The following is a 19,965-nucleotide window of genomic DNA, read 5'->3' as shown; positions in this document are numbered from 1 at the left end:
GCTTTGGGTATGAGTCTGAACTCAAACCCAACTGAGCCTCTTCGAAGTGAATCTCTTAAGAGAGGAAAGCAGAATAGTAGTAGTAGTAACAACAACAACAACACCTTGACACTACAGACCAGTGTTTCTCAACCTGGGGGTCGGGACGCCTGGGGGGTCGCAAGGGGGGTGTCAGAGGGGTCACCAAAGATAATCAGAAAACACAGTATTTTCTGTTGGGCATATGGGTTCTGTGTGAGAAGTTTGGCCCAATTCTATCGTTGGCGGAGGTGAACTATAAATCCCACCAACTGCAGCTCACAAATTTCAAGGTCTATATTCCCCAAACTCCTGTTTTCTGTTGGTCATGGGAGTTCTGTGTGCTAAGTTTGGCCCAATTCTATCGTTGGTGGGGTTCAGAATGCTCTTTGATGAACTATAAATCCCAGTAACTACAACTCTTAAATGTCAAGGTCAATTTTCCCTAAATCCACCAGTGTTCACATTTGGGCATATTGAGTATTCATGCCAAGTTTGGTCCAGATCCATCATTGTTTGTGTCCATAGTGCTCTCTGGATGGAGATGAACTACAACTCCCAAACTCAAGGTCCATGCCCAACAAAGCCTTGCAGTATTTTCTATTGGTCATGGGATTTCTGTGTGCCAAGTTTGGCCCAATTCTATCGCTGGTGGGGTTCAGAATGCTCTTTGATTGTAGGTGAACTATAAATCCCAGCAACTACAACTCCCAAATGTCAAGATCTATTTTCCCCAAACTCCACCAGTGCTCACATTTGGCCATATTGAGTATTCATGCTAAGTTTGGTCCAGATCCATCATTGTTTGAGTCCATAGTGATTTCTGGATGGAGGTGAACTACAACTCCAAAACTGAAGGTCCATGCCCAACAAACCCTTGCAGTATTTTCTGTTGGACACAGGAGTTCTGTGTACCAATCGTTGGTGGAGTTCAGAATGCTCTTTGATTGTAGGTCAACTATAATTCCCAGAAACTACATGATGGCAACAGTCTTGGACAGCAATGGCTCCCAAAATGACCCATTGAAGGTGGAATCAGGCGTCAAACAGGGATGTGTTATTGCCCCAACCTTATTCTCCATCTTCATTGCTATGAGACTTCATCTTGTTGACGAGAAGCTTCCCACCAGAGTGGAAATGGCAAGCTATTTAACCTCAGCAGACTGAAAGCCAACACCAAGGTCACAACAATATCTGGAGTTATAGAACTCCAATATGCTGATGACAACAGCAAACAGCTGATGACAAATACAACACCACCTGAGCTCTGCGAGTGCAACATTTTTCCAAATGAAGCAGAGAGTGCTTGAGGATCGGGACATCCGTAGGGAGACCAAGGGGCTTGTTGATAAAGCCATTGTCCTCCTAACCCTGCTAAACGACTGCGAGACGTGGACTGTCTACAGACATCAAAATTGACGCTGAAATACAACACCGCCTGAGCTTTGCAAGTGCAACATTTTTCCGAATGAAGCAGAGAGTGTTTGAGGACTGGGACATCTTTAAGGGAGAACAAAGTGCTTGTTTATAAAGCTATTGTCCTCCCAACCCTGCTCTACACCTGCGAGACGTGGACTGTCTACAGACATCAAAATTGACGCTGAAATACAACACCGCCTGAGCTTTGCAAGTGCAACATTTTTCCGAATGAAGCAGAGAGTGTTTGAGGACCGGGACATCTTTAAGGGAGAACAAAGTGCTTGTTTATAAAGCTATTGTCCTCCCAACCCTGCTCTACACCTGCGAGACGTGGACTGTCTACAGACGTCACACTCGACTCCTGGAACGATTCCATCAGCGTTGCCTCTGGAAAATCCAAAACACTTGGAGAGTTGAAGTTTGTCCATGCCTGATCTACATTGTAGGATGCATGCCTTTTGCCACCACTTGAACTGCCATGGGTTAATGCTATGGAATCCAGGGAGTTGTAGTTGGGTGAGAGGAGGATACAGATCTTGTAGAATTACAGCTCCCCGGACTCCACGGCATTTTTTTTTGAGGAACTGCAAGTCGCTTCTGGTGTGAGAGAATTGGCCATCTGCAGGAACATTGCCAAGGGGACGCCCGGATGATTTGATGTTTTTATCATCCTTGTGGGAGGTTTCTCTCATGTCCCCGCATAAGGAGCTGGAGCTGATAGAGGGAGCTCATCCGCCTCTCCCCGGATTCGAAACTGCAACCAGTCGGTCTTCAGTCCTGCCGGCACAGGGGTTTAACCCACTGCGCCACCGGAGGCTCCTATCCACAGCACTGACCCATGGAGACTAAAGTGGTATCAAACTGCATTAGTCCTGCAGAGTAGATGCACCATAGAAAAAGGGTTGCTCACAGTGTGCTGGAGGCCAGGTTGGTGTCCTCGTGCTTGAGCTTCCCATCTAAGGCCAGTCCACGTTTCTCTCGGTTGTTGGCAAGGAATGGGGTCAAAGTGTAGACTTTGCAGAACGTCGAACTCGGAGCCACCACGTCACTAGAAAGAAGGGAAGGCAACAACGGCACGCATCATTTTGACTTTGAAAACTGCAACATTGGAAAAAGGAAACCTGCATTGCATTTTGCCAATTGTCTATCAGGTTGAATAGGAGTGAGAGGAAGACTGTGGATCTAAAGATCTTTCCATCATTTTTAATAATAACAACAATAACAACAGCAGCAACAACAACAATATAATAGTAATAATAATAATAACAATAACAACGATAACAATAGGTTGTTGTAGGTTTTTCCGGGCTATATGGCCATGTTCTAGAGGCATTCTCTCCTGACGTTTCGCCTGCATCTATGGCAAGCATCCTCAGAGGTAGTGAGGTCTGTTGGAACTAGGTAAGTGGGTTTATATATCTGTGGAATGACCAGGGTGGGACAAAGAACTCTTGTCTGTTGGAGCGAGGTGTGAATGTTTCAACTGATCACCTTGATTAGCATTTGATTAGTGCTCTCTACGTGGGGTTGCCTCTGAAGACTGCCCGGAAGCTTCAATTAGTCCAACGTGTGGCAGCCAGGATACTAACGGGAGCAGGGTACAGGGAGCATACTACTCCTCTGTTGCGCCAGCTCCACTGGCTGCCAGTCAGCTTTCAAGCACAATTGAAAGTGCTGGTCTTAACCTATAAAGCCCTAAACGACTCCGCCCCAATTTACCTGTCCGAATATATCCTCCCCAATGAGCCATCAAGATTACTAAGATTGTCTGGAGGGGCCCAGCTCTCGATCCCACCGGCCTCACAGGCGCGGCTGGTGAGGATGAGAGACAGGGCCTTCTCAGTGGTGGCCCCTCGACTCTGGAACTCCCTTCCACTGGAGATCAGAGCTGCCCCTTTGATCTTAACATTCAGGAAACAGGTGAAAACCTGGCTTTGGGGATTGGCATTCAACGAATGAGCCATGATCCTGTGATATGGATGGATGACGACGAATAATGACTTTGATGACGACTGACCACCGTAATCATATGATTGTATTTTTGCCATATTAATTGTTTCAATGTTTTAGTGTGATTTAGAAATATGATGTTTTAATGACGGTCTGTAATATTGGTGTTGGAAACCGGCCCGAGTTCCTCGAATGGAGGTGAGAAGACCAGTATACAAAACTACCAAATAAATAAATTGATTGCCTGGCAATGCCTGGGGCAATCTTTTGTTGAGAGGTGATTAGCTGTCCCTGATTGTTTCCTCTCTGTTGTTTTGCTGTTGTAATTTTAGAGTTTTTATTAATACTGGGAGCCAGATTTTGTTCATTTTCATGGTTTCCTCCTTTCTGTTGAAATTGTCCACATGCTTGTGGATTTCAATGGCTTCTCTGTTTAGTCTGACATGGTGGTTAATAATAATAATTGGAACAAATGCCATCAAAGCTAAAATTGAAAAGTCACCGACAGATCCCAAGTACAGACTCTGCAAGGAAGCAGATGAAACAATAGATCCCATCCTCATCTGCTGCAAGAAGATCGCGCAGACAGACTCCAAGCAGAGGTACAACACCCATGCTCAGATGATTCATTGGAACTTGTGCCACAAACACTATCTGCCTGCGACAAAGAACTGGTGGGATCACATGCCTGGAAAAAGTTACAGAAAACGAACATGTCAAACTCCTCTGGGACTTCTGAATTCAAACTGACAGAGTGTTGGAGCAAAATATCAGACTGACAGAATCCACAGCGAACAAGATCACTCTGCTGGCTGTTGTATTGGATCACACGTCGGATCCCTTCCAAGTGTCTAGGACTGTGTGATGTATCAGCAAATAATGCGTGCAGATCCCAGTTGCAGCTGACAGATGGTAATTTTGTCAGTGCTGATTGTTTTTAAGTGCAGGCCAAGGTCTTTAGGCACTGCACCCTGTGTGCCGATTACCAGTGGGATTCCTTGACTGGCTTGTGCCTGAGACTTTGCCGTTCAATCTTTAAATCCTCGTATTGTGTCATCTTTTCAAGTTGTTTCTCTTCAATCCTGCTGTCATCTGGGATTGCAACATCGACAATCCATACTTTTTTTTAATACGATGGTGAGGTCAGGAGTATTATGCTCCAAAACTCTGTGTGTCTGTATCTGGAAGTCCAGAGGAGTTTGACGTCTTCATTCTCTGTAACTCTTTCACGCTTGTGATCCCACCAGTTCTTTGTCGCAGGCTGATGGTCTTTGTGGCACAAGTTCCCGTGAATCATCTGAGCAAGGGTGTTGTGCCTCTGCTTGTAGTCTGTCTGCGCGATCTTCTTGCAGCAGCTGAGGAGGGGATCTATTGTTTCATCTGCTTCCTTGCAGAGTCTACATTTGGGATCTGTCGTCAACTTTATTGTTGTTGTTGTTGTTGTTCTTCTTATTATTATTGACTGCTAGAGAGCCCAGTGAAGTCTTCTTTGGTGGTTTTTCTTGCTGTCACCTGGGATTGCGACACTGACGATCCATACTTTGTTTTTAACACGATCGTTAGGGCAGGAGTGTTGTGCTCCAAAACTCCGTCTGTCTCAATACGGAAGTCCCAGAGTAGCTTGACATGTTCATTCTCTGTAACTTTTTCCAGCGTTCTTTGTCGCAGGCAGATGGTCTTTATGGCACAAGTTCCAATGGATCATCTGAGCAACGGTGTTGTGCCTCTGCTTGTAGTCTGTCTGTGCGATCTTTTTGCAGCAGCTGGGGATGGGATCTCTTGTTTCATCTTCTTCCTTGCAGATGAGTCTACACTTGGGGTCTGTTGTCGACATTTCAGTTCTGGCTTTGATGGCATTGGTACTCATGGCTTGTTGTTGTTGTTGTTGTTGTTGTTGTTGTTGTTGTTGTTAGAAACACTACAAGATGAGTCCACAGCAGACACTCTGCTGGCTGTTGAATTGGATCACACGTTGGGTTCAACATGTGATCCAATTTCCAAGTGTCTTGGATGGCCTTGGTTCAAATGGCTTGTTCTTGGGCTGTCAGGATCAGGCCCTCCTTTGTCTCGTTTTTCAGAGTCCCATTTGTGAGCCACAGCCATGTTTTTTCTTTGTCAGTTTGCTCTCAATTTTCCCCAGGAACTGTCCATGGAGAGAGCCTTCTTTGGCCAGTTTTCTCTTCTGCTCTGGATTGTATTTTTACGGTATTCCCCCTTTGTCTTTTGCCACAGCCATGTTGTTGTTGTTGTTGTTGTTGTTGTTGTTGTTATTATTATTATTATTATTATTATTGGCTCCCAACCTGAGGATACTGTGATACTCACTCTGCCTCCTCCACGGCCACGGGGCACTTGTACTGCGCTGTGTTGAACAGGCAAATGTCTGCATACTGCCGTACTGGAAGCAAACGGAAAAAGACAAAGAAAGACACAACAAATTGATACAACAAATGCCTGGGATACTCACGTCCAGTTTTTGGCTAGCAGCTTGTAGATAATTGGGCTAGACAAAGACAGTCTTGATACAACAAATGCCTGGAATACTCACGTCCTGTTTTTGGCTAGTACCTTGAAGACCATTGGGCTAGCAAATCCAATCTGGAGCTTAGTCTGAACTTGAAAAAGATCCACAAAAGGTTGTGAAACCTAGCTACAAAAAAGAATAGGGAGCTTTAAAGTTCAGACTAAAACCCAGAGCGGACAAATCATCAGTACATGCATGTCCTGCAATGCCAGCAGCAGAGAAAAATGTCTTTTTTACAGAAGATAAGGCTTTAGAAGGGCGTATTTGCAGGAGAGTGAAAATATCAGGACAATAAAACCCAGTTACACGTCATGCAGTCATGCCGGCCACATGTCCTCAGAGGTGTTTATGGACAACGCCGGCTCTTCGGCTTAGAAATGGAGATGAGCACCAACCCCCAGAGTCAGACACGACTGGACTTAATGTCAGGGGAAAATTAATACCTTTACCTTTACAGAAAACAAAGCCTGAAGTCAATAGTGATTGAAATAGCAGGGAAAACAGAAATCTAAAGGCCTTGGTGACTGAAAATTAATTTAAAACGCAACACTTGGCTCCTTTGGAGCATTTGGGATTTCACCAAAGCAATGTCTTCTTTTGTAACTTTGAAGGACTAAGAATTTGGTTCGTTGGACTGGTAATCTACAGGTGCTCTACAGGATATATGCTGGTAATCTACAGGTGCTCAAGCTCCAGTACACAAAATAATAATAATAATAATCCCATATAATAAAATGGTGTATCTTATATAAAAGGTCAGGAGCCCCCAGTGGCGCAGTGGGTTAAACCGCTGAACTGCTGAACTTGCTGACCGAAAGGTCACTAGTTCAAATTCAAGGAGAAAGGTGAGCTCCGGCTGTTAGCTCCAGCTCCTGCCAACCTAGCAGTTTGAAAACATGCAAATGTGAGTAGATCAATAGGTACTACTTCAGTAGGAGGGTATGGCGCTCCGTGCAGTCATGACAGTCACATGACCTTGGAGGTGTCCATGGACAATGCCGGCTCTTTGGCTTAGAAATGGAGATGAGCACCAACCCGCAGAGTCAGACACGACTGGACTTAATGTCAGAGGAAAACCTTTACCTTTACTGATATAAAAGGCCAAAATTGAAGCCTGCTTTTTTTTGCAAATTCATTTTATTTTGGGATATTTGTGATTGATTGAAATTTGTGGATGCAGAACCTGTGGATAGAGAGTGCCAGTAGTATTTTGAAGATAAATAAATAAAAAGGAACGCCAGAATTCCAGGCGTGATAAATGTTTATAACACAAGTGTCAAATCCTGCAAGCATGTTTGTTTACAAGCTCAATATTAGCTACGAAGAAGTCTGCAATTTCCCATCATCTGAACTTCAAAGGAAGAGATTCAGGAAGGTTGAACCCAACCCTTCCAAAGAGGTTCACCAAGAGGGAGATTGTGTATAAAGTTCGGACTACAATCTGGAGAGGATAATTTTGAAAAACCCTTTTCTTCCCAACACCGAACGCATAATACAAAAGACATTTTGCATTCTCACCTGAGATTTTAATCTTCTTCACTGTCTTGTTGGTGTTATTGGTCACGTGGACGTTGACGTTGATGGGCTCCCCATGGTAGTAGATCTACAGAGAGAAGAGACCCATTGAGTCATCACGATATGGAGTTGCCAGAGCAAAAGCAAGCCATCAGACAAGCAAAATTGATTTTGATTGATACATGGGTTTTATTTGTCGTGTCAGGGCAACCAGTCAAATATATTACATTTCTAACAGAACAAAGCAAACAAACAGACAAAATACAAGATTTGTGAAGTTTGGTAGTTGATTAAATGTCCTTTGACCAGTATCTGGCCACTTGGAGTGCTTCTGGTGTTGCTGCAAGAAGGTCCTCCCTTGTGCATGTGGCAGGGCTCAGGTTGCATTGCAGCAGGTGGTCAGTGGTTTGCTCTTCTCCGCACTCGCATGTCGAGGATTCCACTTTGTAACCCCATTTCTGAAGGTTGGCTCTGCATCTCGTGGTGCCAGAGAGCAGTCTGTTCAGCGCCTTCCAAGTCGCCCAGTCTTCTGTGTGTCTCTCATTTGGTATCAGCCATTGGTTGAGGTTCTGGGTTTGAGCCTGCCACTTTTGGACTCTCGCTTGCTGAGGTGTTCCAGCGAGTATCTCTGTAGATCTTAGAAAACTATTTCTAGATTTAAGTCATTGACGTGCTGCCTGATACCCAAACAAGGGATGAGCTGGAGATGTCTCTGCCTTTGTCCTTTCACTATTGGCTGCTCCTTCCCGGCGGATGTCAGGTGGTGCAAGTGTAATTTCTCCAGTGGTGTAGGGCGCAGACACCCCGTGATAATGTGGCATGTCTCCTTAAGAGCCACATCCACTGTTTGAGCGTGGTGAGATGTGTTCCACACTGGGCATGCAGACTCAGCAGCAGAGTAGCACAGCGCAAAGGCAGATGTCTTAACTGTGTCTGGTTGTGACCCCCAGGTTGTGCCAGTCAGCTTTCGTATGATATTGTTTTTAGCACCCACTTTTTGCTTGAGATACATGGTAATAACCATGAGAGAGCCACATGACCACCCCCCCCCCCCCCCACACACACTAAAATGTTCAAACTTCTTAGGAGTTCTGCAGGTAAACATTCATTTCAAAGATCTATTCGTATCTAATAATGTCGAACCTGGGATGAAAAATTCCACATATTTTGTATTTTAATTTTTTGGTTGTTAAAGTGTATTTTTTTTTTTGGTATGTCTGTTTATGTGGCATCAAATTGTTGCCTACTTGTAAGCCTTCGAGATGAGAAGAGTGGGGTATAAATATAGTGTATGTATGTATATATATTTGTGTGTGTGTGTGTGTGTGTACATTCATTCATTTATTTATTTAAATTATTTGTATCCCGCCCATATCAGCCTGGAGGCGACTCAGGACGGCATACACAGTCGGCACAATTCGATGCCATAAAAATACATACATCGATAAGCAAAAAAACATTATAGTGCATTTAAACATAAAAACAGTGCATAATAACAATTTAAAAGCAAGGAACTATGTCCTCTCGTTCGAATCCTCATCCGTTCCATCGTCTTGGGCCGTTCCTGGGTCATTTTACGATTCAAGTTTGTCTATCTATTCCGAGGTTCCAAACGCTTGCTCGAAGAGCCAAGTTTTTACTCTTTTCCGAAAGGTCAGCAGGGAGGGGGCTGATCTAATATCCCTAGGCAGGGAGTTCCACAGCCGAGGGGCCACCACCGAGAAGGCTCTGCCTCTCGTCCTCGCCAGATGTGCTTGCGAAGCAGGTGGGATCGAGAGCAAGGCCTCCTCGGACGATCTCAAGTTCCTGGAGGGTTCATAGGAAGAGATGCATTCGGATAGATAAGCTGGGCCGGAACCATTTAGGGCTTTATAGGCCAAAGCCAGCACTTTGAACTGAGCTCAGTAGCAAACTGGCAGCCAGTGGAACTGATGCAATATTGCAATATTCCTGCTTCTTGGCAGAATGGGGTTGGACTGGATGGCCCATGAGGTCTCTTCCAACTCTTTGATTCTATGATTCTATGATGCAGCAAAGAAGTTGTGTGCTCCCTGAGCGCCGCTCCTGTTAACAACCTGACTGCTGCATGTTGGACCATTTGAAGCATCCAGGCTGTCTTCAAAGGCAACCCCACGTAGAGCGCATTGCAGTAATCTATATGGGATGTAACCAGAGCGTGGACTACATGGCATTCATTGACCTTGCAAAGGCATTCGACACAGTGAATCGCAGTGCTCTCTGGACCATCCTCCAAAAAATCGGGTGCCCTCAGCAATGGCTTCCAAAGTGACCCATTTAAGGTGGAATCGGGTGTCAAACAGGAATGTGTTATTGCCCCAACTCTATTCTCCATCTTCATTGCTATGATACTTCACCTTGTTGATGGGAAGCTTCCCACCGGAGTGGAAATCATCTATCGGACAGACAGCAAGCTGTTTAACCTCAGCAGACTGAAAGCCAAAACCAAGGTCACAACAACATCTGTTATAGAACTCCAGTATGCTGATGACAATGTCGTCTGTGCGCATTCAGAAGAAGACCTACAAGCCACTCTAAACATCTTCGCAGAAGCATACGAGAAGCTCGGCCTGTTATTGAACATCGAGAAAACCAAAGTGCTTTTCCAGCAGTCACCACCAATCCCTCTCCAGTGCCAGAAATACAGCTTAATGGTGGAACATTAGAAAATGTTGACCATTTCCACTCCCTTGGCAACCACCTCTCCACCAAATTCAACATCGACACCGAAATACAACACCATCTGAGCTCTGTGAGTGTAGCATTTTTCCAAATGAAGCAGAGAGTGTTTGAGGACCAGGAAATCCATAGGGAGACCAAGGTGCTTGTCTATAAAGCCATTGTCCTCCCAACCCTGCTATACGCCTGCGAGACGTGGACTGTGTACAGACGTCAACACTGACACTGAAATACAACACCACCTGAGCTCTGCGAATGCAGCTTTTTTCTGAATGAAGCAGAGAGTGTTTGAGGACCAGGACATCTGAAGGGATACCAAGGTGCTTGTTTATAAAGCTATTGTCCTTCCAACCCTGCTCTATGCCTGTGAGACGTGGACAGTCTACAGAAGTCACACTAAACTCCTGGAATGATTCCATCAGCGCTGCCTCCGAAAAATCCTGCAAATCTTTTGGGAAGACAAGTGGACAAACGTCAGCATTCTGGAAGAAGCAAAGACCACCAGCATTGAAGCGATGGTCCTCCGCCATCATCTGCCATCAATTCAAAGTGCTGGCGTTAGCCTATAAAGCCCTATATGGTTCTGGCCCTACTTACCTCTCCGAAAGCATCTCCTCCTATGAACCGGCTAGGACACTAAGATCGTCTGGGGAGGCCCTGCTCTCGGTCCCACCTGCATCACAGGCGCGCTTGGCGGGGACGAGAGACAGGGCCTTCTCGGTGGTGGCCCCTCAGCTGTGGAACGCCCTGCCTACAGATATCAGATCAGCCCCCTCCCTATTGGCGTTTCGGAGGAAAGTGAAGACCTGGCTGTTCGAACAAGCATTTGATTAAACTGTGTTATTGAACATAGGAATACGGAATAATGGATGATGAGACTGGATTCTTATTTTACTGTTGAGGCGCTAATGATTGTTATACGGATGTTTAATGATTTATGTTACAATTGTTTTTAATTGCCCTATACTTGTCTCTTGATGTTTTGTATTGATGTTGTTCACCGCTTTGAGTCGCCTGAGGGCTGAGAAAAGCAGTATATAAATAAAGTAAATAAATAAAACTCTGCTGGACCGGCCACATTGTCCGCATGCCCGACCACAATCTCCCAAACCAGTTGCTCTACTCCGAACTCAAGAAAGGAAAACGGAATATTGGAGGACAGGAAAAGAGATTGAAAGATGGGCTCAAAGCCAACCTTAAAAACTCTGGGATAGACACTGAGAACTGGGAAGCCCTGGCTCTTGAGAGCTCCAACTGGAGGTCAGCTGTGACCAGCAGTGCTGCAGAATTTGAAGAGGCACGAATGGAGGGCGAAGGAAATAAACATGCCAAGAGGAAAGTGCGTCAAGACAACCTCGACCAGGACTGCCTTCCACCTGGAAACCAATGCCCTCACTACGGGAGAAGATGCAGGTCAAGAATAGGGCTCCACAGTCACCTACGCACCCACCCTGGAGGATTATCCTACTCGGACAAGGAGCGATCGCCTAAGTAAGTAAGTAAGTATGGCCTATATATATTATGTCTATGTCTATGTATTTATATAGGGTCCAAACCATACCTCTTTATCCAGAGAGGCCTCCAAATGCAAGGGTTTGTCGGACATGAGGAACTGCCTGGTGGTCTCTGCCATGGGTTGGGGTCCTGGCCGCTCTGGCGCATACTGCACTTTGCGGATCACCAAGCGCACAGAGTTCCTGCAAAAGTTGCCAAGAGGTTAGGCTGGGCCTGCACTGCAAGGATGGTGTAAACGATCAACATACCCACAGAATAACAGCCTTGGAAGAGACCCCAAGGGCCATCCAGCCCAGCCCTGTTCTGCCAGGCAGGAAAATACAACCAAAGCCCTCCCAAAAGATGGCCATTCCAGCAATTAAGGGACCTCACCAAATTCCACGATTCACAGTAGTTCAAGTGGTGTCGAACTGAATTAATTCCACCATGTCAATCAGGCATGAGCAAACTTTAGTTCTCCTCCAGGTGTTTTGGACTCCAACTCCCACAATTCCTAACAGCCAATAGGCCAATAGGCTGTTAGGAATTGTGGGAGTTGGAGTCCAAAACACCTGGAGGAGGACTGAAGTTTGCCCATGCCTGATGCACTCCAAGATGGTAAAAGCCAAATTCAGGGTCTGCCCTATTCAGAGGATGCCAGAAATCAATGCAAACCCATGACAGATAACAAGAAAATTTTGCTCACCTCTTGTGGATCTTCTCTTCTAGATTCTCCGCACAGAAGGCTTTGACTTCATAGTCAACACCGCAAGCCTAGGAAACAGGCAGAGCGAAGTCAGACGTTAATGTTAATCAAAATTAAAGGCATTGCAATTGCTCTTCTCCTTGCTCTTCTAACTGTTCTTCTCCTAAAAATGCAAGAAGGGCTGTGATGCTGGATTTCCCTAGTAAAGATGGATAGACAGATGGACAGATGGACGGATGCATGAATGAATGGATAGCCAGGCAAATAGGTGGATGGACAGATGGATGGATGAATAGGTGGCTGAATTGATGGATGGATGGATGGATGGATGGATAAATGGATAGATACCTCGATGGATAGATGGCTAGCTCGATGGATGGATAGATGGATGGATGAATGGATAGATACCTGGATGGATAGATGGGTGGATGGATGGATGACTGGATGGATGGATAGATAGATGGGTGGATGGATGGATGGATGGATACATGGATGGATTGATGTATGGATAGATAAGATGGATGGGTGGGTGGATGACTGGATGGATAGATGGATGGATGGATGGATGGATGGATGGATGGATGGATGGGTGGATGACTGGATGGATGCACGCATGCATGGATTGATGGCTGGATGGCTGGATGGATTGATGGCTGGCTGGCTGGCTGGATAGCTGGCTGGTTTGTTGGATGCATGGATAGGTGGCAAGGTAAGTAGATAGATAGATAGATAGATGGATGGATGGATGGATGGAGAGAGAGAGAGAGAGAGAGAGAGAGAGAGAGAGAGAGAGATAGCCACCCAGCCAGCCAGCCAGATGGATAGATGGACTGATGGATGGGTAACTGGATGGATAGACAGCCAAATGAATAGATGGAACAGTTGGATGGATAGCAAAATGGATGGATGGATAGCAAAATGGATAACCAGATGGATAGATGGACTGATAGGCAGAAAGCTGGATGGGTAGATGGACAGTCAGATAGATAACCCAATGAATGGTTGGATAGATGGACAGTTGGATAGATGGATGGATGGACACATAGATCGACAGATGGATAAATGAATTGATAACAGATAGATGGACAGTTGGATGGATAGCTGAATGGATGGATTGACAAACAAATAGTTGGACAGTCAGATGGATAACCAAATGAATAGTTGGATAGATGGACAGTTGGATAGATAGCTGAATGGGTGGATGGATGGACACATAGATGGACAGATGGATAAATGGATGGATGGATGGATGACTGGATGGATGGATGGATGGATGGATGGATGGATGGATGCACGCATGCATGGATTGATGGCTGGATGGCTGGATGGATTGATGGCTGGCTGGCTGGCTGGATAGCTGGCTGGTTTGTTGGATGCATGGATAGGTGGCAAGGTAAGTAGATAGATAGATAGATAGATAGATAGATAGATAGATGGATGGATGGATGGATGGATGGATGGATGGATGGATGGACGGACGGACGGACGGAGAGAGAGATAGCCACCCAGCCAGCCAGCCAGATGGATAGATGGACTGATGGATGGGTAACTGGATGGATAGACAGCCAAATGAATAGATGGAACAGTTGGATGGATAGCAAAATGGATGGATAGCAAAATGGATAACCAGATGGATAGATGGACTGATAGGCAGAAAGCTGGATGGGTAGATGGACAGTCAGATAGATAACCAAATGAATGGTTGGATAGATGGACAGTTGGATAGATGGATGGATGGACACATAGATCGACAGATGGATAAATGAATTGATAGAATTGATAGCTGAATGGGTGGATGGATGGACACATAGATGGACAGATGGATAAATGGATAGATGGACAGACAGATGGACAGTTGGATGGATAGCTATCCATCCAACTGGATGGATAAATGGATTGACAAACAGCTGGATGGGTAGATGGACAGTCAGATGGATAACCAAATGAATGGTTGGATAGATGGACAGTTGGATAGATAGCTGGATGGATGGATACATAGATGGACAGATGGATAAATGGATTGATGAACAGATAGATGGATGGGTAGATGTACAGAAGGATGGAGGGAAGGAAAGACAGACGGATGGATGGATAACCAGATGGATGGATACATGAGATAGAAGAATATCTGTATAGCCTGATCGATGGATGGATGGAGGAGAGATGAAGGTATGGGTGGACATACGTTCATCTCTGGAGGGCCCCTCTCCTCTTTGTCCTCTTCTCCCAAAGTGCCTTCTTACCTTTCCTGTATCTTCAGGTCCCGGCTGCAACGTCACCGAACAGGGAAGGTTAGGAGGGATCTGGAAAGGGAAACGGACAGGTTTTTTTTTTGCAGGAACCAGATGCCTAGAATTGTTTGCATGTGATTTGAAGTGCCTGGGAATTTCCCGCATTGCCAAGTGCCCCTTTCTGGCTCTTCTAACCCTCTTCCAGTTTTGGTGCAAACTTCACTTTGAAAGGCTTTTAATGACTGTTTTTGTATTTTCAATGGTCTCTTAATAACTTTTTAAAATGTCAGCCTTCCGCATTTGCTGAGGTTAGGAATGCAAATGGGAAAAAAAGTGGATTAAAAAGCCTACAAATGTCTACAGGGTTGCTCGCACTAGAAATCTCTAAGTCAGCGTTTCTCAGCCTGGGGGGAGTTGCGAGGGGTGTCAGAGGGGTTGCTGAAAACCATCAGAAAACAGTATATTCTGTTGGTCATGGGGGTTCTGTGTGGGAAGTTTGGCCCAATTCTATCGTTGGTGGGGTTCGGAAGGCTCTTTGATTGCAGGTGAACTATGAATCCCAGCAACTACAACTCCCAAATGTCAAGGTCTATTTTTCTCAAACTCCTCTAGTGTTCACATTTCAGCATATTGAGTATTTGTGCCAAGTTTGGTCCAGATCCATCATTCTTTGAGTCCACAGTGCTCTCTGGATGTAGGTGAACTACAACTCCAAAAATTCAAGGTCAATGTCCACCAGATCCTCCCAGTAGTTTCTCTTGGTCATGGGAGTTCTGTGTGCCAAGTTTGGTTCAATTTCATCATTGGTGGTGTTCAGAATGCTCTTTGATTGTAGGTGAACTATAAATCCCAGCAACTACAACTCCCAAATGTCAAGATCTATTTCCCCCCAAACTCCACCAGTGCTCACATTTGGGTATATTGAGTATTCATGCCAAGTTTGGTCCAGATCCATCATTGTTTGAGTCCACAGTGCTCTCTGGATGTAGGTGAACTACAACTCCCAAACTCACGGTCAATGCCCACCAAACCCTTCCATTATTTTCTCTTGGTCATGGGAGTTTTGTGTGCCAAGTTTGGTTCAATTCCATTGTTGGTGGAGTTCAGAATGCTACTTGACTGTAGGTGAACTATAAATCCCAACAACTACAACTCCCAAATGTCAAGATCTATTTCCCCCAAACTCCACCAGTGTTCACATTTGGGCATATTGAGCATTCATGCATTTCCTCCAAGGAGTGTTGTGGCTTCAGCAAACTTCCAACACCAGGAATCCCATAGTATTAAGCAATGGCAGTTAAAGTGGTGTCAAACTGCATTAATTCTACAGTGTAGATGAACCCCATGCCTATGAAAGCTTAAGCAACCAACTTTGTTCTCCAAGGACGCCACGACACTGTAGGATCGATGCAGTTTGACACCCTTTTCACTGCCCTGGCCCAATGCTATGGCATCTTGGGAGCTGTAGTTTTACAAGGTCTTTCTGCTGGTCATGGAGGTTCTGTGTGCCAAGTTTGGTTCAGATCTGTCATTAATGGGAGTTTTAATGGTCTGTGGAAGTCTGAACTGAATCAGTTGAAGGTACTCCAAATCCCATCAGCTTGATTAGCATTCAATGGCCTTGCAGACAAGAGTCAATCAAGGCCAGCTAATACGTCTCAACAATGGATTCCCCCGGGCAGGAAGCAGCCAGGCTTTGAAGCTGCAAGGTTATTTGCTGCATCAGAAGCAGCCTTCCTGCATAAAGGTGCTGGTGCCTTACCAAACGACAACTCCCACAATGTTAAAGTGACGCATACCACAAACCACAACAGGGAATGAGCCAGCGCTGGAACCATGTCATCGTCCTCCTCCACCACCACATAGAAAGGCCTTGTCAAACTGTAATTTCCCAGGATCCCATAGCACTAGATCCATGGCAGTTCAAGTGGTGCATACTACAAACTAGAGCAGGGAATGTCCGACCAGTGTAAAAACGTAGTTGGATGGACTAACTGAATGAGCCAGCACTGGAACCATGTCATCTTCCTCCTCCACCATTGAGAGAGGCTCATCAGGCTGTAGCTCCATAGCATTCAGCCATGGTAGTTAATGTCACATCAAACTGCATTAATCCTACAGGGTAGGTACGCCCTAAGACTCTTGGAGAAGACCTGGAGAACCACAGGCTTGACAGACAAAAGAGAGGATGCAATGGATGGACGAGAGTAGAGGCCGGGAGAGGGAGAAGGAATGACTCCCCACCTCGAAGGTAAAGGGGTACGCCTGCTCTCCCAGCTTCTTAATCAGCCGTTCCTGGAGCCGCGTCAGAGGCTTCTTCTCTTCCGGGACTGGAGGGAAGGCCTGGACATTGGCCACAAAGAGGTCCTTCCGGAAGGTCAGTCCCAGCACGTCCAGGTCCTCGCGGCCGTAGCGGAAGGCGCAGGTCAGCGTGACGAAAACTGCAAGGAAAAGACAGGAGGCGTTGCACTGGGAAAGGATTCCAGGGGAGCCTCTGTACAGGGGAATGAATGGAGTTGGATAATAATAATAATAATAATAATAATAATAATAATAATAATAATGCTCTATTCTGCCCTTGTAAATCTTGTACATCCTCCCAGAGTTGTAGTTTGGGTTGACTGCGGCTGCATCTGCACTCTAGAACAAATGCAGTTTGGCACCACTTTAACTGCTGTATACCAATAGTATATTGACTCTAAGCTGGAATGTGTCCAGAGGAGAGTGACTAAAATGATAAAAGGTCTGGAGAACAAGCCCTATGAGGAGCGGCTTAAGGAGCTGGGCATGTTTAGCCTGAAGAAGAGAAGGCTGAGAGGAGATATGATAGCCATGTATAAACATGTGAGAGGAAGCCACAGGGAGGAGGGAGCAGATCAAGGGTCTGGAGAACAAGCCCTATGAGGAGCGGCTTAAGGAGCTGGGCATGTTTAGCCTGAAGAAGAGAAGGCTGAGAGGAGACATGATAGCCATGTATAAATATGTGAGAGGAAGCCACAGGGAGGAGGAGGGAGCAAGCTTGTTTTCTGCTTCCCTGGAGACTAGGACGCGGAACAATGGCTTCAAACTACAAGAGAGGAGATTCCACCTGAACATGAGGAAGAACTTCCTGACTGTGAGAGCCGTTCAGCAGTGGAACTCTCTGCCCCGGAGTGTGGTGGAGGCTCCTTCTTTGGAAGCTTTTAAGCAGAGGCTGGATGGCCATCTGCCAGGGGTGATTTGAATGCAATATTCCTGCTTCTTGGCAGAATGGGGTTGGACTGGATGGCCCAGGAGGTCTCTTCCAACTCTTTGATTCTATGATTCTATGATTCTATGAAATGGAGATCAAGCCCTATGAGGAGTGGCTTAAAGAGCTGCTGGGCATGTTTAGCCTGAAGAAAAGAAGGCTGAGAGGAGACATGATAACCATGTATAAATATGTTACAACAACATCTGTTATAGAACTCCAATATGCTGATGATAATGTCATCTGTGCACGTTCAGAAGAAGACATACAAGCCACTCTAAACACCTTCACAGAAGCATACGAGAAGCTCCACCTCTCATTGAACAAAAACCAAAGTATTATTCCAGCAAAAGGCACCAGACAATCCCTCTCCAATGCCAGAAATACAACTTAATGGTGTAACATTAGGAAATGTGGGCCATTTCCGCTCCCTTGGCAGCCCCTTCTCCACCAAAGTCAACATTGACACTGAAATTCAACACTGCCTGAGCTCTGCGAGTGCAGCATTTTTTCCAAATGAAGCAGAGAGTGTTTGAGGACCGGGATGTCCGTAGGGAGACCAAGGGGCTTGTTTATAAAGCTATTGCCCTCCCTGTGAAACGCGGACTGTCTACAAACATCACATGCAAACGTGGACTGTCTACAAACGTCACATGCAACTCCTGGAATGATTCCATCATCGCTGCCTCCGAAAAATCCTGCAAATCTCTTGGGAAGACAAGCGGACAAATGTCAGCGTGCTGGAAGAAGCAAAGACCACCAGCATTGAAGCGATGGACCTCCGCCATCAACTCTGCTGGACCGGCCACGTTGTCTGGATACCCGACTACCATCTCCCAAAGCAGTTGCTCTACTCCGAACTCAAGAATGGAAAACGGAATGATTTAAACATGGGCTCAAAGCAAACCGTAAAAACTCTGGCATAGACACTGAGAACTGGGAAGCCCTGGCCCTTGAGCATTCCAGTTGGAGGTCAGCTGTGACTAGCAGTGCTGCAGAATTTGAAGAGGCACGAATGGAGGGCGAAAGAGAGAAGTGTGCCAAGAGGAAGGCGCATCAAACCAACCCCGACCGGGACCTCCTTCCACCTGGAAACCGATGCCCTCACTGTGGGAGAAGATGCAGATCAAGAATAGGGTTCCACAGTCAACTATGGACCCACCCCCAGGATACTACACCTGGAGGACCATCATCCTCGGACTACGAGGAATTGCCTAAGTAAGTAAGTAAGTGTCCAATTCTGGGCACCGCAATTGAAGGGAGATGCTGATAAGCTGGAATGTTTCCAGAGGAGGGTGACTCAAAGAATCAAGGGCTTGCAGAACAAGCTCTATGAGGAGCGGCTTAAAGAGCTGGGCCATGTTTAGCCTTCAGACGAGATGATGTTTAACATACTCTATCATGGGAAGGTTGCATCTAACCTGACTATTCATGTTTGTGGCTTACTTTCAACTTGTATTATTGAATCACAGCATTGGAAGGGACCCCCAGAGGTCATGTAGTCTAACCGCATGCAATGCAAGACTACCTAAATAGAGCACTCCCAAAAGATGGCATTGGGGCCTCTGCTTAAACATCTCCTGAAGAAAGAGAGCCTGTCCGCTTCCAAAACTATTCCAAACTGCCTTTTTGAAGACATTCCTTCTAACGTTTAGGCAATGGAACTATTTAATTACCTTTACGTTCTTTTAGGTATTCTGGATCCACCAACACGACGCCATCTGCAATAGAAAAAAAAAATAAGTAAATCACTCCCGTGAACGCTCTCATATTGTTACTACAGGTTGAGTATCCTTCATCTGGAAATTCTGCTTCCAAAATGCTCCCAAATCCAAATTAGTACACAAACTTTGTTTCAGGCACAACCTTCTTTAAAAAAGCTTGTGTATCCATTTATATCCAGGTTGTTACGTTTATATCAAACTAGCTGTACCCGCTGCGCATTGCTGTAGTCAACCTTTCCTCCCTCTTTCTCTCCTCCTTTCTTTCGCTCCTTCCTTCCCTTTTTTTCTTTTCTTTTCTCCTTCCTTCCTTCCTTCCTTCCTTCCCTTTCTCTTCCCTTCCTTCCCCTCTTTTTCTTTCCTTCTCTCCTTCCTTCCTTCCTTCCTTCCTTCCTTCCTTCCTTCCATCCTTCCTTCCCTTCCTCTTCCCTTCCTTCCCCTCTTTTTCTTTCCTTCTCTCC

At 45.7% G+C, this 19,965-nt stretch overlaps 1 protein-coding gene across 4 annotated transcripts in view; it reads right to left on the bottom strand.

Moving 5' to 3' along the window:
- Window positions 1-19,965, bottom strand: part of ARRB1 (arrestin beta 1) — a 171,807-nt gene that overhangs the window by 20,200 nt on the left and 131,642 nt on the right. For all 4 annotated transcript variants that reach the window (XM_067466415.1, XM_067466416.1, XM_067466414.1 and 1 more), the window contains 8 exons: window positions 19,460-19,504; window positions 16,799-16,995; window positions 14,567-14,626; window positions 12,324-12,391; window positions 11,685-11,820; window positions 7,430-7,514; window positions 5,713-5,785; window positions 2,348-2,485 (listed from right to left, as the gene is read on the bottom strand). In XM_067466415.1, the coding sequence (XP_067322516.1) occupies window positions 2,348-2,485; window positions 5,713-5,785; window positions 7,430-7,514; window positions 11,685-11,820; window positions 12,324-12,391; window positions 14,567-14,626; window positions 16,799-16,995; window positions 19,460-19,504 (802 nt within the window). The remainder of the gene's footprint in view (window positions 1-2,347; window positions 2,486-5,712; window positions 5,786-7,429; window positions 7,515-11,684; window positions 11,821-12,323; window positions 12,392-14,566; window positions 14,627-16,798; window positions 16,996-19,459; window positions 19,505-19,965) is intronic.

Source organism: Anolis sagrei, chromosome 3, assembly GCF_037176765.1.
Source record: "Anolis sagrei isolate rAnoSag1 chromosome 3, rAnoSag1.mat, whole genome shotgun sequence".
Classification (NCBI taxonomy): domain Eukaryota; kingdom Metazoa; phylum Chordata; class Lepidosauria; order Squamata; family Dactyloidae; genus Anolis; species Anolis sagrei.
This window is presented reverse-complemented; position numbering and strand designations above follow the sequence as displayed.